Source organism: Scyliorhinus torazame, chromosome 7, assembly GCF_047496885.1.
Source record: "Scyliorhinus torazame isolate Kashiwa2021f chromosome 7, sScyTor2.1, whole genome shotgun sequence".
NCBI lineage: Eukaryota > Metazoa > Chordata > Chondrichthyes > Carcharhiniformes > Scyliorhinidae > Scyliorhinus > Scyliorhinus torazame.
In genome coordinates this window covers 118,967,608-118,982,452 of record NC_092713.1, presented here as the reverse complement: position 1 = coordinate 118,982,452, position 14,845 = coordinate 118,967,608, and the positions used below count along the sequence as shown (strand labels likewise).

The 14,845-nt window shown below is 44.1% G+C and overlaps 1 protein-coding gene across 1 annotated transcript in view; it reads right to left on the bottom strand.

The window, feature by feature from the left end:
• dbt (dihydrolipoamide branched chain transacylase E2) overlaps nt 1-14,845 on the bottom strand; it is a 52,294-nt gene that overhangs the window by 22,992 nt on the left and 14,457 nt on the right. The window contains exon 4 of the mRNA XM_072511382.1: nt 8,328-8,509. Coding sequence (XP_072367483.1) covers nt 8,328-8,509 — 182 coding nt within the window. The remainder of the gene's footprint in view (nt 1-8,327; nt 8,510-14,845) is intronic.

The following is a 14,845-nucleotide window of genomic DNA, read 5'->3' as shown; positions in this document are numbered from 1 at the left end:
ACAGGAGTAGAACTACAGCATTTAACAATATTCTGTAAATGCAGTGCTACAAATTAACAGTATTTTCCAATCAATTTAACAAAAACACAATAACATTATTGTTCTTCTGAAGGGTGAGAGAGATTTGTGCATGACAGAAGAACAAGATCACCTGCAATGGGAACAATGTAGGAATTCTGCCATGGCACAGCTTAATACAACCATTAAAGAAAGGATGGTCTTGGAAAAACCTTCAGTGAAACAACTGTTAATAGTGCTTACAATCTCTGTATCTCAGGTTCTTATTCCAACTCCCCTGCCAAGCCTGAGCATTGGTCACCATGATACAATCTTCACCAACAAATATTCCAAATTAAAGGATTGTTAAGCCATCAATCCAAGGCAAATCTTCAGCTGCATTCTGTAGTACAAGGGATATGCCGCATCCAATAGAGGGAGAAACTATAAATCCCCCTACTTACCCAAGGCAAACACATTGGCAAGATGAGACCTACCTATGCCACTACTTTAAAACATTTTGTTCATGTAAGGCTGGCATTTATTGCCCATCTCTAATTATATTTGTGGTGGGGGTATAGGTGCAACGTCTCTAAATCAGGATTGAGTCCATGTCAGATTTTAGATCTTAATGTTTTTGGAGGAAGGAATATTGGAACTTTAACTTAATTAGTAGGAGACACGTGAAATCAAGTGATTAGTTTATTTTTGTTAAAGTCTGAAAAATATATACAATAGGGAACGGATGTTTTTTAAAATTAAATAACAAGGCTGTGCTGAATTCAAAGTACAGGTATGTAAGCCGGATTGGGTGGGGTCAAGAGTTGCTTGGACCACTTGGAGTGGGGGTAAAAAATGGCGCATGAAGCAGAAACCTAGTCCAGCTCACCACCATGCCAAAGCACCTGTCCGAATTGGCCTGATAAGTTGTTTTACTCAGCTAATGACAACTAAAATTGATGCATGGAAACTTATTAAAATGTCCGGTTTTTGGACAACTGGATTTGAGACACTGCTCCTGTAGCTGACTCCCTTCTTGAACTGCAACTTTTTTATCGTGATTTCTTACAACTGAGTGGCTTGCTAGGCCATTGCAGAGGGCATTTAAGAGTCAACTATATATACTGACAGTACACATGGGGTGGATTAATGAACACAGTTCCAAATTTTGGGAACAACTTGAGGGGAAGGAACAAATTTTCTTTAAGATCGGAAATTGTCTCAGATGGAGTTCCTCATTCTCAAACTGAATTTCCTAATCCATATTTGCAATAAAGTTTCATAGTTAGTGGTACTTCTCAAGTATCCCCACCAAAGGAGAGGACAGGGTTAGCCAAGCTTGCTCAAATCCACGCCCAATATTCACACAGCATACTTTTCTAACATTGGCCAACTGATTAACAATCAAGAGCAAAAATAATTGCTGATATTGACCATCCTTTCTTCAAGGGGTTGAGATTAATTGCAGCATTACTACTACCACCACCCTATCTAAGATCAACTAATTCAGCGATGATCATTATCAAACCTGGAACATTCTAAGTCAGTGTGGCGAACTATCATTCCTGTGAGGAAGAAGGATAAATATGGCAAATTTCGTGATCCTTGGATAACGAGGGATATTGTAGGCCTCGTCAAAAAGAAAAAGGAGGCATTTGTCAGGGCTAGAAGGCTGGGAACAGACGAAGCCTGTGTGGAATATAAGGAAAGTAGGAAGGAACTTAAGCAAGGAGTCAGGAGAGCTGAAAGGGGTCACGAAAAGTCATTGGCAAATAGGGTTAAGGAAAATCCCAAGGCTTTTTACACGTACATAAAAAGCAAGAGGGTAGCCAGGGAAAGGGTTGGCCCACTGAAGGACAGGGGAGGGAATCTATGTGTGGAGCCAGAGGAAATGGGCGAGGTACTAAATGAATACTTTGCATCAGTATTCACCAAAGAGAAGAAATTGGTGGATGTTGAATCTGGCGAAGGGTGTGTAGATAGCCTGGGTCACATTGAGATCCAAAAAGACGAGGTTTTGGGCATCTTGAAAAATATTAAGGTAGATAAGTCCCCAGGGTCTGATGGGATCTACCCCAGAATACTGAAGGAGGCAAGAGAGGAAATTGCTGAGGCCTTGACAGAAATCTTTGGATCCTCACTGTCTTTAGGTGATGTCCCGGACAGGAGAATAGCCAATGTTGTTCCTTTGTTTAAGAAGGGTAGCAAGGATAATCCAGGGAACTACAGGCCGGTGAGCCTTACATCAGTGGTAGGGAAATTACTGGAGAGAATTCTTCGAGACAGGATCTACTCCCATTTGGAAGCAAGGGGTCGTATTAGCAAGAGGCAGACGGTTTTGTGAAGGGGAGGTTGTGTCTCACTAACTTGATAGAGTTTTTCGAGGAGGTCACAAAGATGATTGATGCAGGTAGGGCAGTGGATGCTGTCTATATGGACTCCAGTAAGGCCTTTGACAAGGTCCCTCGTGGCAGACTGGTACAAAAGGTAAAGTCACACGGGATCAGAGGTGAGCTGGCAAGATGGATACAGAACTGGCTAGGTCATAGAAGGCAGAGAGTAGCAGTGGAAGGGTGCTTTTCTGATTGGAGGGCTGTGACTAGTGGTGTTCCACAGGGATCAGTGCTGGGACCTTTGCTACTCGTAGTATATATAAATGATTTGGAGGAAAATGTAACTCGTCTGATTAGTAAGTTTGCGGACGACACAAAGGTTGGTATAATTGCGGATAGCGATGAGGACTGTCAGAGGATACAGCAGGATTTAGAACGTTTGGAGACTTAGGCGGCAAGATGGCAGATGGAGTTTAATTCGGACAAATGTGAGACGATGCATTTTGGAAGGTCTAATACAGGTAGGGGATATACAGTGAATGGTAGAACCCTCAAGAGTATTGACAGTCAGAGATATCTTGGTGTACAGGTCCACAGGTCACTGAAAGGGGCAACCCAGGTGGAGAAGGTAGTCAAGAAGGCATACGGCATGCTTGCCTTCATATGCCGGGGCATTGAGTATAAAAATTGGTAAGTCATGTTGCAGCTGTATAGAACCTTAGTTAGGCCACACTTGGAGTATAGTGTTCAATTCTGGTCGCCACACTACCAGGAGGATGTGGAGGCTTTAGAGAGGGTGCAGAAGAGATTTATCAGGATGTTGCCTGGTATGGTGGGCATTAGCTATGAGGAGAGGTTGAATAAACTTGGTTTGTTCTCACTGGAATGAAGAAGGTTGAGGGACGACCTGAAAGAGGTCTACAAAATTATGAGGGGCATAGACAGAGTGGATAGTCAGAGACTTTTTCCCAGGGTAGAGGGGTCAATTACTAGGGAGTATAGGTTTAAGGTGCGAGGGGCAAGGTTTAGAGGAGATGTGCGAGGCAAATATTTTTACACAGAGGGTAGTGGGCACCTGGAACTCGCTGCCGGAGGAGCTGGTGGAAGCAGGGACGATAGTGACGTTTAAGGGGCATCTTGACAAATACATGAATAGATGGGAATAGAGGGATACGGATCCTGGAAGTGTAGAAGATTTTAGTTTAGACGGGCAGCATGGTCGGCGCAGGCTTGGAGGGCAGAAGGGCCTGTTCCTGTGCTGTACTTTTCTTTGTTCTTCGTTGTTCTTTGAGCACATTTTATCACCAGCAGTTAGAGTCACATTTCATTTTTTGAACTGGAATAAAAATATTTTGATTCACACTGACCTAACTCATTGGATTTTGAGATTAAAATGTAGCCACTCAAGACATCTGTCAAACTGAGATTCATGGAATCGTACAGTGAAGAAGGATGCCATTCAGATCAGGGACTTATGCAGGAACTGAAGAATTTAGGTTGGGGGTGGCTGTTTGAGGGTAAATCAACATCTGACATGTGGGAGTCTTTCTAAAGTCAGTTGATTAGAATTCAGGACCGGCATGTTCCTGTGAGGATGAAGGATAAGTATGGCAAGTTTCGGGAACCTTGGATAATGAGGGATATTGTGATCCTAGTCAAAAAGTAAAAAGCATTCGTACGGTCGAGAAGGCTGAGAACAGACAAAACTCTTGAAGAATATAAAGAAAGTAGGAAGGAGCTTAACGAGTCAGGAGGGGTAAAGGGGGGTCATTAAACTTCCTTGGCAAACAGGATTAAGAAGAATCCCAAGGCATTTTATACATATATAAAGAGCAAGAGGGTAGCCAGGGAAAGGGTAGGCCCAATCAAAGATCGAGGAGGGAATCTATGCGTGAAGCCAGAGGAAGTAGGCGAGGTACTAATTGAGTACTTTGCATCAATATTCACCAAAGAGAAGGACTTTGTGGATGATGAGTCTATGGAAGGGTGTGGATATAGTCTGGGCGATGTCGATATCAAAAAGGTGCATCTTAAAAAGCATTAAAGTAGATAGGTCCCCAGGGCCTGGTGGGATCTAGCCCAGAAGACCGAGAGAGACAAGGGAAGAAATTGCTGGTGCCTTGACAGAAATCTTTGTATCCTCATTTACTATAGGTGAGGTCCCAGAGGGCTGGAGAATAGCCAATGTTGTTCCTCTGTTTAAGAAGGGTAGCAGGGATAATCCAGGAAATTATAGGCCGGTGAGCCGTACGTCAGTGGTATGAAAATTATTGGAGAAGATTCTTAGGGACAGGATTTACTCACAGTTGGAAACAAATTGACTTATTGGTGATAGGCAGCATGGTTTTGTGAAGGGTAGGTCGTGTTTCACTAACTTGATCGAGTCTTTTGAGTAAGTGACTAAGATGATTGATGAAGGAGGGGCAGTGCATGTTATCTACATGGACTTTAGTGAAGCCTTCAACAAGGTCCCGCATGGCAGACTGGTAGAAACGGTGAAGTCACACAGGATCAGAGGTGAGCTGGAAAGATGGATGCAGAACTGGCTCGGTCGTAGAAGACAGAGGGTAGCGGTGGAAAGGTGCTTTTCTGAATTGAAGGCTGTGATTAGTGGTGTTACGCAGGGATCAGTGCTGGGACATTCATTGTTCGCAGTATATATAAATGATTTGGAGGAAAATGTAGCTGGTCTGATTAGTACGCTTGTGGACGGCACAAAGATTGGTGAAGTTGCGGATAGTGAAGAGGATTGTCAGAGGATACAGCAGAATATAGATCGGTTGGAGACTTGGGCCGACTAATGGCAGATGGAGGTTAATCTGGACCAATGTGAGGTAACGCATTTTGGAAGGTGTAATACAGGTGGGAATTTACCGTAAATGGCAGAACACTTAATAATAATAATCACTTATTGTCACAAGTAGGCTTCAATGAAGTTACTGTGAAAAGCCCCTAGTCGCCACATTCCACCGCCTGCTCGGGGAGGACGGTACAGGAAATGAACCCGCGCTGCTGGCTTTGTTCTGCATTACAAGCCAGCTGTTTAGCCCATTGTGTACATAGCCCACAAATACACTTAGGAGTATTGACAGGCAGAGCTTTCTGTACAGGTGCAGAGATCACTGAATGTGGCAATGTAAGTGGGCTAAGATAGTCAAGAAGGCATACGGCACACTTGCCTTCATCGGTCGGGGCATTTGAGTAGTAAAATTGGCAAGTCATGCTGCAGCTGTACAGAACATTAATACGGCCACATTTGGAATATTGCGTACAATTCTGGTCGCCACACTATCAGAAGGATGTGGATGCTTTGGAGAGAGTACAGAAGAGGTTTACCAGGATGTTGCCTGGTCTAGTTAGGAGGAGAGGTTGGATAAACTCGGATTGTTTGCATTGGAACGACGGAGGCTGAGGGGCGACCTGATAGAGGTTTATAAAATTATGAGCATCATCGACAGAGTGGATAGTCAGACGCTTTTTTCCAGTGTGGATAAGTCAATTACTAGGAGTCATACGTTTAGGGTGCGAGGGGGGAAAGTTTAGAGGAAATGTGCGAGGCAAGTTTTTTTTTAAACTCAGAGGGTGGTGAGTGTCTGCACATGCTGCTGGGGGAGGTGGTGGAAGCAGAAATGATAGTGATGTTTAAGAGGCATCTTGACGAATATATGAAGAGGATGGAATAGAGGGATGCAGACCCCGAAATGCAGAAGGTTTTAGTTTAGACAGACATCGTGATCGGTGCAGGCTTGGAGGGCCAAAGTTCCTGTGCCATACAGTTCTTTGCTCTCATCATACCTGTACAGCCTCTTTAAAAGAGCAATCCAAATAGTCCCTTCTTTGTTCTTTCCTCGTAGCCCTGTAATTTTTTCCTTTAGGGGTGTGTGGAATTTCCATTTGAAAGTTATTATTGAATCTACTTCCATCGCCCTTTCAAGCATTACATTACAGTTCATAACAAATTGCTGCACAATTTATTATTGCTCCCCTAATTCTTTTGCTTTCACCTTAAATCTGATTACAGAATCTCCTCCCAATGGAAAGTTTGTCTTTAGTCACATGCTCAAAACTCTTCATAACTTTGAACACCACTTATAAACTTCTCTGCTCCAAAAACAATACCAATTTATCTAGTCTCTCCACATTACTGAAGTTGCACTTCCTAGTAACATTCTGGTTAGTCTCCTTCATAAAATGTGTTGCCCATAACTGTAAATAATGCAATAGGAGGAGGGGGAGGGGGCCATGATTCCAATCAGATTCCTCTTTCATAGCTTTTACTTTCACACAAATCAGAACCAACGCAAATTAAACATGAATTAATAGGCAAATGATACTTCAAATAAAAAGGTAAATTTTACTTCAAGTAGTTGATACAATAAATATATGTCTTATGTAATCACAAGTATTTGCATCACTCCCCACACAAATAATGTTAAACTACATAACTACACAGTCCCACAATATGTTAATCTTTACTCATGCAAGGTAGGTCAGGATTCCTATCCAACAACAGCTTTCACGTTAAAGTATCACACATACAATTATCATCAGCAAGACACTCTTTCCAGAGTTTCTTTTCAATCGACCAACTAATAACATCCCCAGTTTGGTCACTTCTGAGAAAATATCCATCTCTCTAGCATTTCTGAACTAGTCACACAACCTTCCAGGTTTTAAACCTTTTTAGCACCATACTTCCACGAGCTCCTGTTTGCTTTTCTGCCAAATAGAGAAATTACCTCTTTTTGAGAATTACTTTTACTCTTCGCAAGAATTTTGTTCCTCTTTCTGTCTGCTTTCTCTTTTTGTCTGCTGGCTGCCTTCATCTTCCAGCTCCTCTGTTTTTAGCTCTCTTTTTTTAGCCAGCCACCTAGCTTCTTTCTTAACTTCCTTCCTTTTGATGTTGCTTCCAGGTCAAATTTCAACTTGATTCCTTTACAATTGATAAGATATTCTTAAAAGTCTTCTTCAAACATTCTTTAAAAAGCAACTACAGATTCCACAAACCTTTTAAAGAAATCACAAATTTTCCTTACTGGACTGCCTCTGGGTCGAAGGTCATCACACCAGTGATTTCCATTCCAATTGTCTTCCTGCACCTAGTGGTGCACTAAGGCACACTTTCATCTGTTTCTACTGCTATTAGTTCCTGGAATAGGTCGCTAGTCTGTCAGCAAGGGCTTATAGCTTGAGCGACGCCATAGGTTATAGCTTGAGTGTGGCTGACCAAGTGTCTCTCCTGTTCTTACTGCCAGCCATTGGCATGTTTGGAAGGATTTTCAGGTTGACACTCAATGTGTTTAACTGCATTATGAATGCACCATCCTTGGCCAACAACTCCGGAGTGGGACTTAAACCAAGAGCTTCTGGCTTCGAGGCAGAGACTCTACCCACTACACCACAAGACCTCTTATACCAGTGATTTACAAAGGACTAATTCTAGCCTCTTATGCATTTCCAATTTTAACTACTCCACCACTGCCATAACTTCAGCTTCCTAGGTCCCAATATCTGGAATTCCACCCCACACCTCTCTGCTACTCACCTTACTTTCCTTAAGACATTTCTTAAAACCTACCCTTTGACCTAATATCGCCATACGTGGCTTGGTGTCATACTTAGTTTTATAATGCTCCTGTAAAACACCTTGGGATGCTTCGTTATGTTAAGTGTGCTATATATGTTGGTGATGTTATTTAGCAAAACTTCCTTGCTTTTGCATGCTTCGTCTAGATTTATAAAGCAAAGGAATTAACATGTTTTTTTAACTTGGCCTGCCACCTTCAAAGATTTGTGAATATAAATTGATCTCCCTATTTTTGCACCACTTTTTAAATTTTCCATTTTGCCTATATTGGCTCTCGTCATTCGTTCTTACAAAAATGTACGTGCCATGCACATTTTATTGAAATGAGGCATTTTTACAAATATTTAGTGATGATAATGTGCGACTTCCAAAACCCCCCCAAAACAGATTAGTTCTCAAGTTTGCTGTACCTCTTACAGCTTCTGTTTCTATATCAACGAGCGGTTTGCCCACATAAGCAGTGTCATCCACGCTATAATAAATTTTTCGAATCACACCATCATATCGGCTCGTTATTGTAACTGATGCTTTGTCACTCTGAACTTCACAGATGCTGTCAAACTGCGATACTGTGTCTCCCACATTCACGTACCTGTAGAAACAAAAAAGCCACCTTATATTTCTGAAATAAACATGAAGAACAAAATACAAGTATAACATGGAGGTCTTCATAAAGCAGCTCAAGATGAAAAGGCATTCTCCTGCCAAAAACAAATTTAGAAACACAACTTGCATTTTTATAGCACTTTAACAGCAGTACTTCAAGGAATCGCTTCTAATAATCTGCTGATCACCAGAGTACAAAAAACTAATTATTAATATATAGAATCAACAAATTTAGGGACAGCACGGTGGCGCAGTGGTTAGCACTGCTGCCTCACGCCGTCGAGGACTGGGTTGGATCTCGGCCTCGGGTCACTGTCCATGTGGAGTTTCCACATTTTCCCCGTGTCAGCATGAGTCTCACCCCCACAACTCAAAAGGATGTGAGGGTAGGTGAATTAGTCATGCTAAGTTGCCCCTTAATTGGGAAAAAAATAATTGGGTGCTCTAAATTATTTTTTTAAAAAGAATCGACAAATTTGATCCTTCAACATGCTCAGTTTTCAGCCTGTTCTGTATTGAATTTGCTTAAGCAGCAAGGACACTGCAAATGGCTGTAGTCATGTTAGGGGAAGAGAAAAAAAGCTATTTCGGAGTGGATTAAAGGAAATTAAAAATTGAGGACCTCATCTGAATACAAAACGGAATTTGGCTGTGATCATCTAGTTCAGAATAATCTACCGAAATGTAATACCTGCACTCACCAAGTTATTAACCATGGCCATGCCTGTGGAAGTATACAATCAAAAGTATCAGTCCTTCAGAGTGGACAAGGAGGGGGGACAATTGGTAGGAAAAGAGTAAATTGAAAATCCTCCAATCCCAACCCTCGTTAGCCTGTACAGAATTAACAAATTTGCATTCATATAGCACCTGACAAATATCCCAAAGTGCTTCAAAGGCAATGAGTTACTTATGAGACAACAATGTCCAACCATCATCAGAGTTTATAAGTGAGTCAGGTCAATCATGGATTTGGGCAGCATGGTAGCGCAGTGGTTAGCACTGTTGCCACATGGCGCCGAGGACCCAGGTTTAATCCCAGCCCCGCATCACTGTCCGTGTGGAGTTTGCACTTTCGCCGTGTCTGCATGGGACTCTTCCCACAATCCAAAATGAAGAGCAGGGTAGGTGGATTGGCCACTCGAAATTGCCCTTTAATTGAAATAAATGAATTAGGTACGCTAAATTTAAAAAATAAGATCAATCATGAATTTAATTTTTAAATGCGTGTTGTAATTTTGCCCTGGTACTTACTCCAGAGACAACATCTTTCCTACATATATTACCTTAAGAGTAAAATTAACATAATCCGTAGTGCATTGCTTCCCCCCTGCATCTTTCCAACTTGCATGAGTTTCTCCTCCCATCCTCAATCGTGTAGCATTTCCTGAGCAAGAGTGAGAGCAAGTAATCGCCATTCACTTTTACCAATACCATAGTGCAACAAGGGACAGCTCTAGTTTTTCCTGCTCTGTAGGGAAATGCCTACCTTCCAAACACAGACATCTTAGATTGTTCTCCTTCCCACTAGTCACCCCTTTTCCATTTCTATGGAAGCACATGGACTCTTCACTAACCAGAAGATTTTATGATTAGCAGGAAAGTTGATACTCTACCGTGAGTTCTGAGCCCAGGACCCTCCCCAGATGTGGAAATATTGCCTGCTAAATTTGTTGGTTGAGAATAAAACAAAAGGTTAAAGTAGCGGTACACTTATTTAGCACCTGAAATAGACAGAAACGTTGTGTAAGCTATTTAAATAACCATACAATTTATTTACAAATCTATGGGGCGAAATTCTCCGGCATCGGCGCGATGTCCGCCGACCGGCGCCCAAAACGGCGCAAATCAGTCGGGCATCGCGCCGCAAAAGGGACAGCAAAGCAGTGCGGAATCCTCCGCATCTTTGGGGGCCGAGCCCCAACCTTAAGGGGCTAGGCCCGCGCCAGACTAATTTCCGCCCCGCTAACTGGCGGAAAAGGCCTTTGGTGCCCGCCAGCTGGCGTGGAAATGACATCTCCGGGCGGCGCATGCACGGGAGCGTTAGCGGCCGCTCACGGCATCCCCGCGCATGCGCTGTGGAGGGAGTCTCTTCCGCCTCCGCCATGGTGGAGACCGGTGGCGAAGGCGGAAGGAAAAGAGAGCCCCCACGGCACAGGCCCGCCCGCGGATCGGTGGGCCCCGATCGCGGGCCAGGCCACCGTGGGGGCACCCCCCGGGGCCAGATCGCCCCGCGCCCCCAGGACCCCGGAGCCCGCCCGCGCCGCCTTGTCCCGCCGGCGCCGTGCGATTCCCGCCTCCGCCGAATATCCGGTGCCGGAGAATTCGGCAACCGGCAGGGGCGGCATTCACGCCAGCCCCCAGCGATTCTCCGACCTGACGGGGGGGGTCGGAGAATCTCGCCCATGGTCACTGAAACCAACCAGGACCCCATAACAGTGACCAACTTCCTAACTCCAACAAATGCTGATAGCATCCAGGAATTAATCCACTAATGAGCCAAACCTTACATTCCACCTCACCTAGTTAAAACTCATGGCTCCCTCTTCACTTTTGCAGTGATTTTATCAACCTCTCCACATTAGCATCACTCTCTAAGGTAGGCAGCACTGTTGCCAACATGGACACCCCAGGCCTAACATTGGTATTATGTGCTGTGGGAACAAGCTGAGAGAGTGGAAGCAAGACAAAGAAGGATGAAAAGACAGGACCGAGGCAATGATAACAGATGGTGAAATGCAGAAGACAATGAAAATGGGTGGGGAACTGGCACAATGCAACAGTGTTGGAACGCCTGGTCCCTTCATGTTGTTTTCAGCAACTGGCCTGCACCCTGGCTAAATATCTCGACTCTCCCGACCCCTTTCTTTCCCCATTCCCTCAAGCCCCACAAAATTGCATCCAACCCACAAACAGATGGATTGACCATGCTAAAATTGCTCCCTAGTGTCAAAAAAGATGTGCAGGTTAGGCGGGTTTACAAGGTTAAGGGGATAGGGCGGGGGAGTGGGCCTAGGTAGGCTCCACTTTCAGGGAGTTGGCACAAACTCAACGGCTGTATGGCCTCCTTTTGCACTGTCTGGATTCTAAGGGGAGGCTGACTGGGACCCCTCCTGCCCAAGTGCCACCTGAAAATGCGATCTTCAAATGTCTAACAAGTGCTCCACCCCCTTCACTGGAAAAGGCAGGGCAAAGAGGGACAGCAAAGCAGTTAAGTACAGAGGGAGAGAGAGTGAAAAGCAGCAATATAAAAACAGGGACAAGTGAAGAGAGAGAGGCTTCATGTTTTGACTTAACTGTGAGCAACATCACAACATTCCAGTCACTGTTTGTTAGTATTTCTGCAGTCTTGGCCACTACCTTTGAAACCTCCAACTCTACTTTACAATGCATGCCCTCCATTTCAGATGGTGGCCTCTACCCTCCATGATTTGTTTGACCTTCAGTGACAGGGCCTTTAGCTGCCATGGCTTTACATTTGCCTCTCTAAAAGCCTCAACCTTGTCATCTCTCGGTCTGCTTACAAAAATCTCAAACCTCTCAGATGAAAGGTCACTGAACTGAAAAGTTAACTCATTCGCTCGTCACCATTACTGCCAGACTGGAGTATTGCCAACATTTCTTGTTTTTTGTTTCAAACCTCTCTATTGCTTGTGTATTCAATGAATGTATCCAATGTTTAGGAAGGGTTATTGGGTTACGGGGATAGGGTGGAAGTGAGGGCTTAAGTGGGTCGGTGCAGGCTCGATGGGCCGAATGGCCTCCTTCTGCATTGTATGTTCTATGTTTCTCTTTTTTTGCATGCTGTTACTCTGTTAAGCACCTCGGGATATTTACTGCATGAAAAGGTCCTATGCAATTCCAGGTTACCATTGTGATGTGGTACTGAGCTATGAATCCAGGTAGGTTGGAGGTTTGATTTCCATTCTGTGCTGATATGACTTTTAATCATAGTATCAATTACCTAATAGCTGATTTCAACAGCCAATGACACAATAAACTGGATTCTGATGCAAAATGAACAACTCTGGGTAACAGATGAGAGCAGAGATGGACTCAGCGGTGATACTCTCACCAGCCTGCCAACACCATCTAGATTCATACATTTGAGTGAGGTACTAGGATGCAGCAGGACACTTGTGCAACTACACCAAACTGCAATCAGTGCCTTCAGAAGAAGGGGAATGAAAGTCTGCCACACTAACAAATTAATTTGGTTTGCTGATTACCAAATCAAAAGATCATCCAAGATCAAAAGCCCTGGTTGTATTTCAACAACCAAAACTGTGCAAAGCTCTGTTTTGTTAACACTTATAGCACCACCTAGTGACACCCAAATCAACATCTATGTATCCATCTTGAAGATGTTGATGTTATTTCTAAGAAATGCTATGCTATGAAGCAACTGTTTAAATTGTGCATTTATCTTTAGAACAGGACCAGCCGACCAATGATCTGCCACAGGGGTCAGTATAACAGCGCTGCACCAAATCCTGGAAGGTCATTTATGTCAATGACATAATACAGCCAGTGCAGAATCAACATTGAGGAATTAAGTAGGATGCTCACCAGCAAATGATCCCAACCTACAGCACCTGGGAGTCATTCTGGACAGGACTCTCATGTAACAGCCTCAACTCTTCACCACCAACTCAAAAATAAAATCCAGCATGAAACTGGTCCAGAAACTCAGATGAGCGTTATGGGGGGTATATTTAGAACACCTTGCACCACAATAGTCGTCTACACTGCTGCAGAATACTGGTCCTGCAACTGCCACACAACGATTGTGAATATGCAGCTCAATGCTGCTACGAGGACAATGCTCAAGTCCACTCCTGGTGCTGTGTCATATTGTCCGACCAAGCATTCATCATTGATCCCATTTGTCCTCGAGAGACGAACAATTCATAAGCAACACTAGCCTTCCCATTCACGAAGAATTGAAAAATCTACCAAGAAAGTGCTTAAAACAGCACCTGCCGTTCTGTGAAACAACAACTAATATTCATGCTGTTGGTATCAATCCATTATCTAGACCGATAAAATCATGGGTATTTATGCTGAATGTATCCCAACATAATCTAACTGGCTCAATAGTGAAGATACTGGCTTCAATCTCACTTTAACAGCGCTCAACTGAATCTGCACTGGGCATAGATGTGGCAACCTGCTTCATAAGTGAGGGAGAAAGGACAACCCGATTTGTGTTTGTGGCCATGAATCCCAGACCAAGGAACACATCATATCAACCTGGCCACTAAAATTAGTTTCAACAGGTTCCTCATTTCTCAACTTAGCATTTCAGGACGCCACTGAATAAGTAGAAAATGAGACATCCTATTATAAGCTTTTCCTGTCATACAAAAGTAGTAGTTACACTTTTTACAACCTTAACTCAACAAAGATTTTAATTCAGCCAATTAAAGGAATTGTCGTGGGGGCAAGCTTCAGGTATTTGGGCATTCGGGTGGCGCGGGGGTGGGAGCAGCTGCACAAGCTGAATTTAGCTCGGCTGGTGGAGCAAATGAAGGGAGATTTTAGGGGGTGGGATGTGCACCCACTGTCGTTGGCGGGACAGGTGCAGTCTGAAGATGACGGTTCTCCAGAGGTTGTCATTTGCGTTGCAGAATATTCCGATCTTTATTCCAAAGGCTTTTTAGGAGGGTTACAACATTGGTTTGGAGCTTGGAGGGGTTGGTGGAGGAATTTGAGCTGCCCAGCGGGAATGGGTTCCGGTATTTGCAGGCATGGGGTTTTGTTAGAAAGCAAGTGCCGACCTTTCCCGACCTGCCACACCCAGGACTGCAGGACAAGGTGGTGTCAAAAACAGGGATGGGTGAGGGCAGGGTGTCGGAAATCTATGAAGAGCTAATGGATTGGGAGGCAGCCCCAATAGGTGTAGTGAAGCGTAAGTGGAAGAGCTGGGATGGGACTTGGAGGCTGGGTTGTGGGAGGAGACTCTGAGGAGGGTGAACGCGTCTTCTTCATGTGCGAGGCTTAGCCTTATTCATTACAAGGTGGTCCACAGGGCACATATGAGATGAATGGCTAAGTTGTTTTTTAAAGAGAGGCTTGAAATTTGGAAAGACATATTTCACTGCCTCAGAACAGCTTTATCGCTGGGCAGCACGGTGGCGCAGTGGTTACCATTGCTGCCTCATGGCGCTGAGGACCCAGGTTCGGTCCCAGCCCCGGGTCACATTTTTTGGGTTGTGGGGATGAAACCCACGCAAACACGGGAAGAATGTGCTAACTCCACAGTGACCCGGGGCTGGGACCGAACCTGGGTACCCAGCACCATGAAGCAGCAGTGCTAACC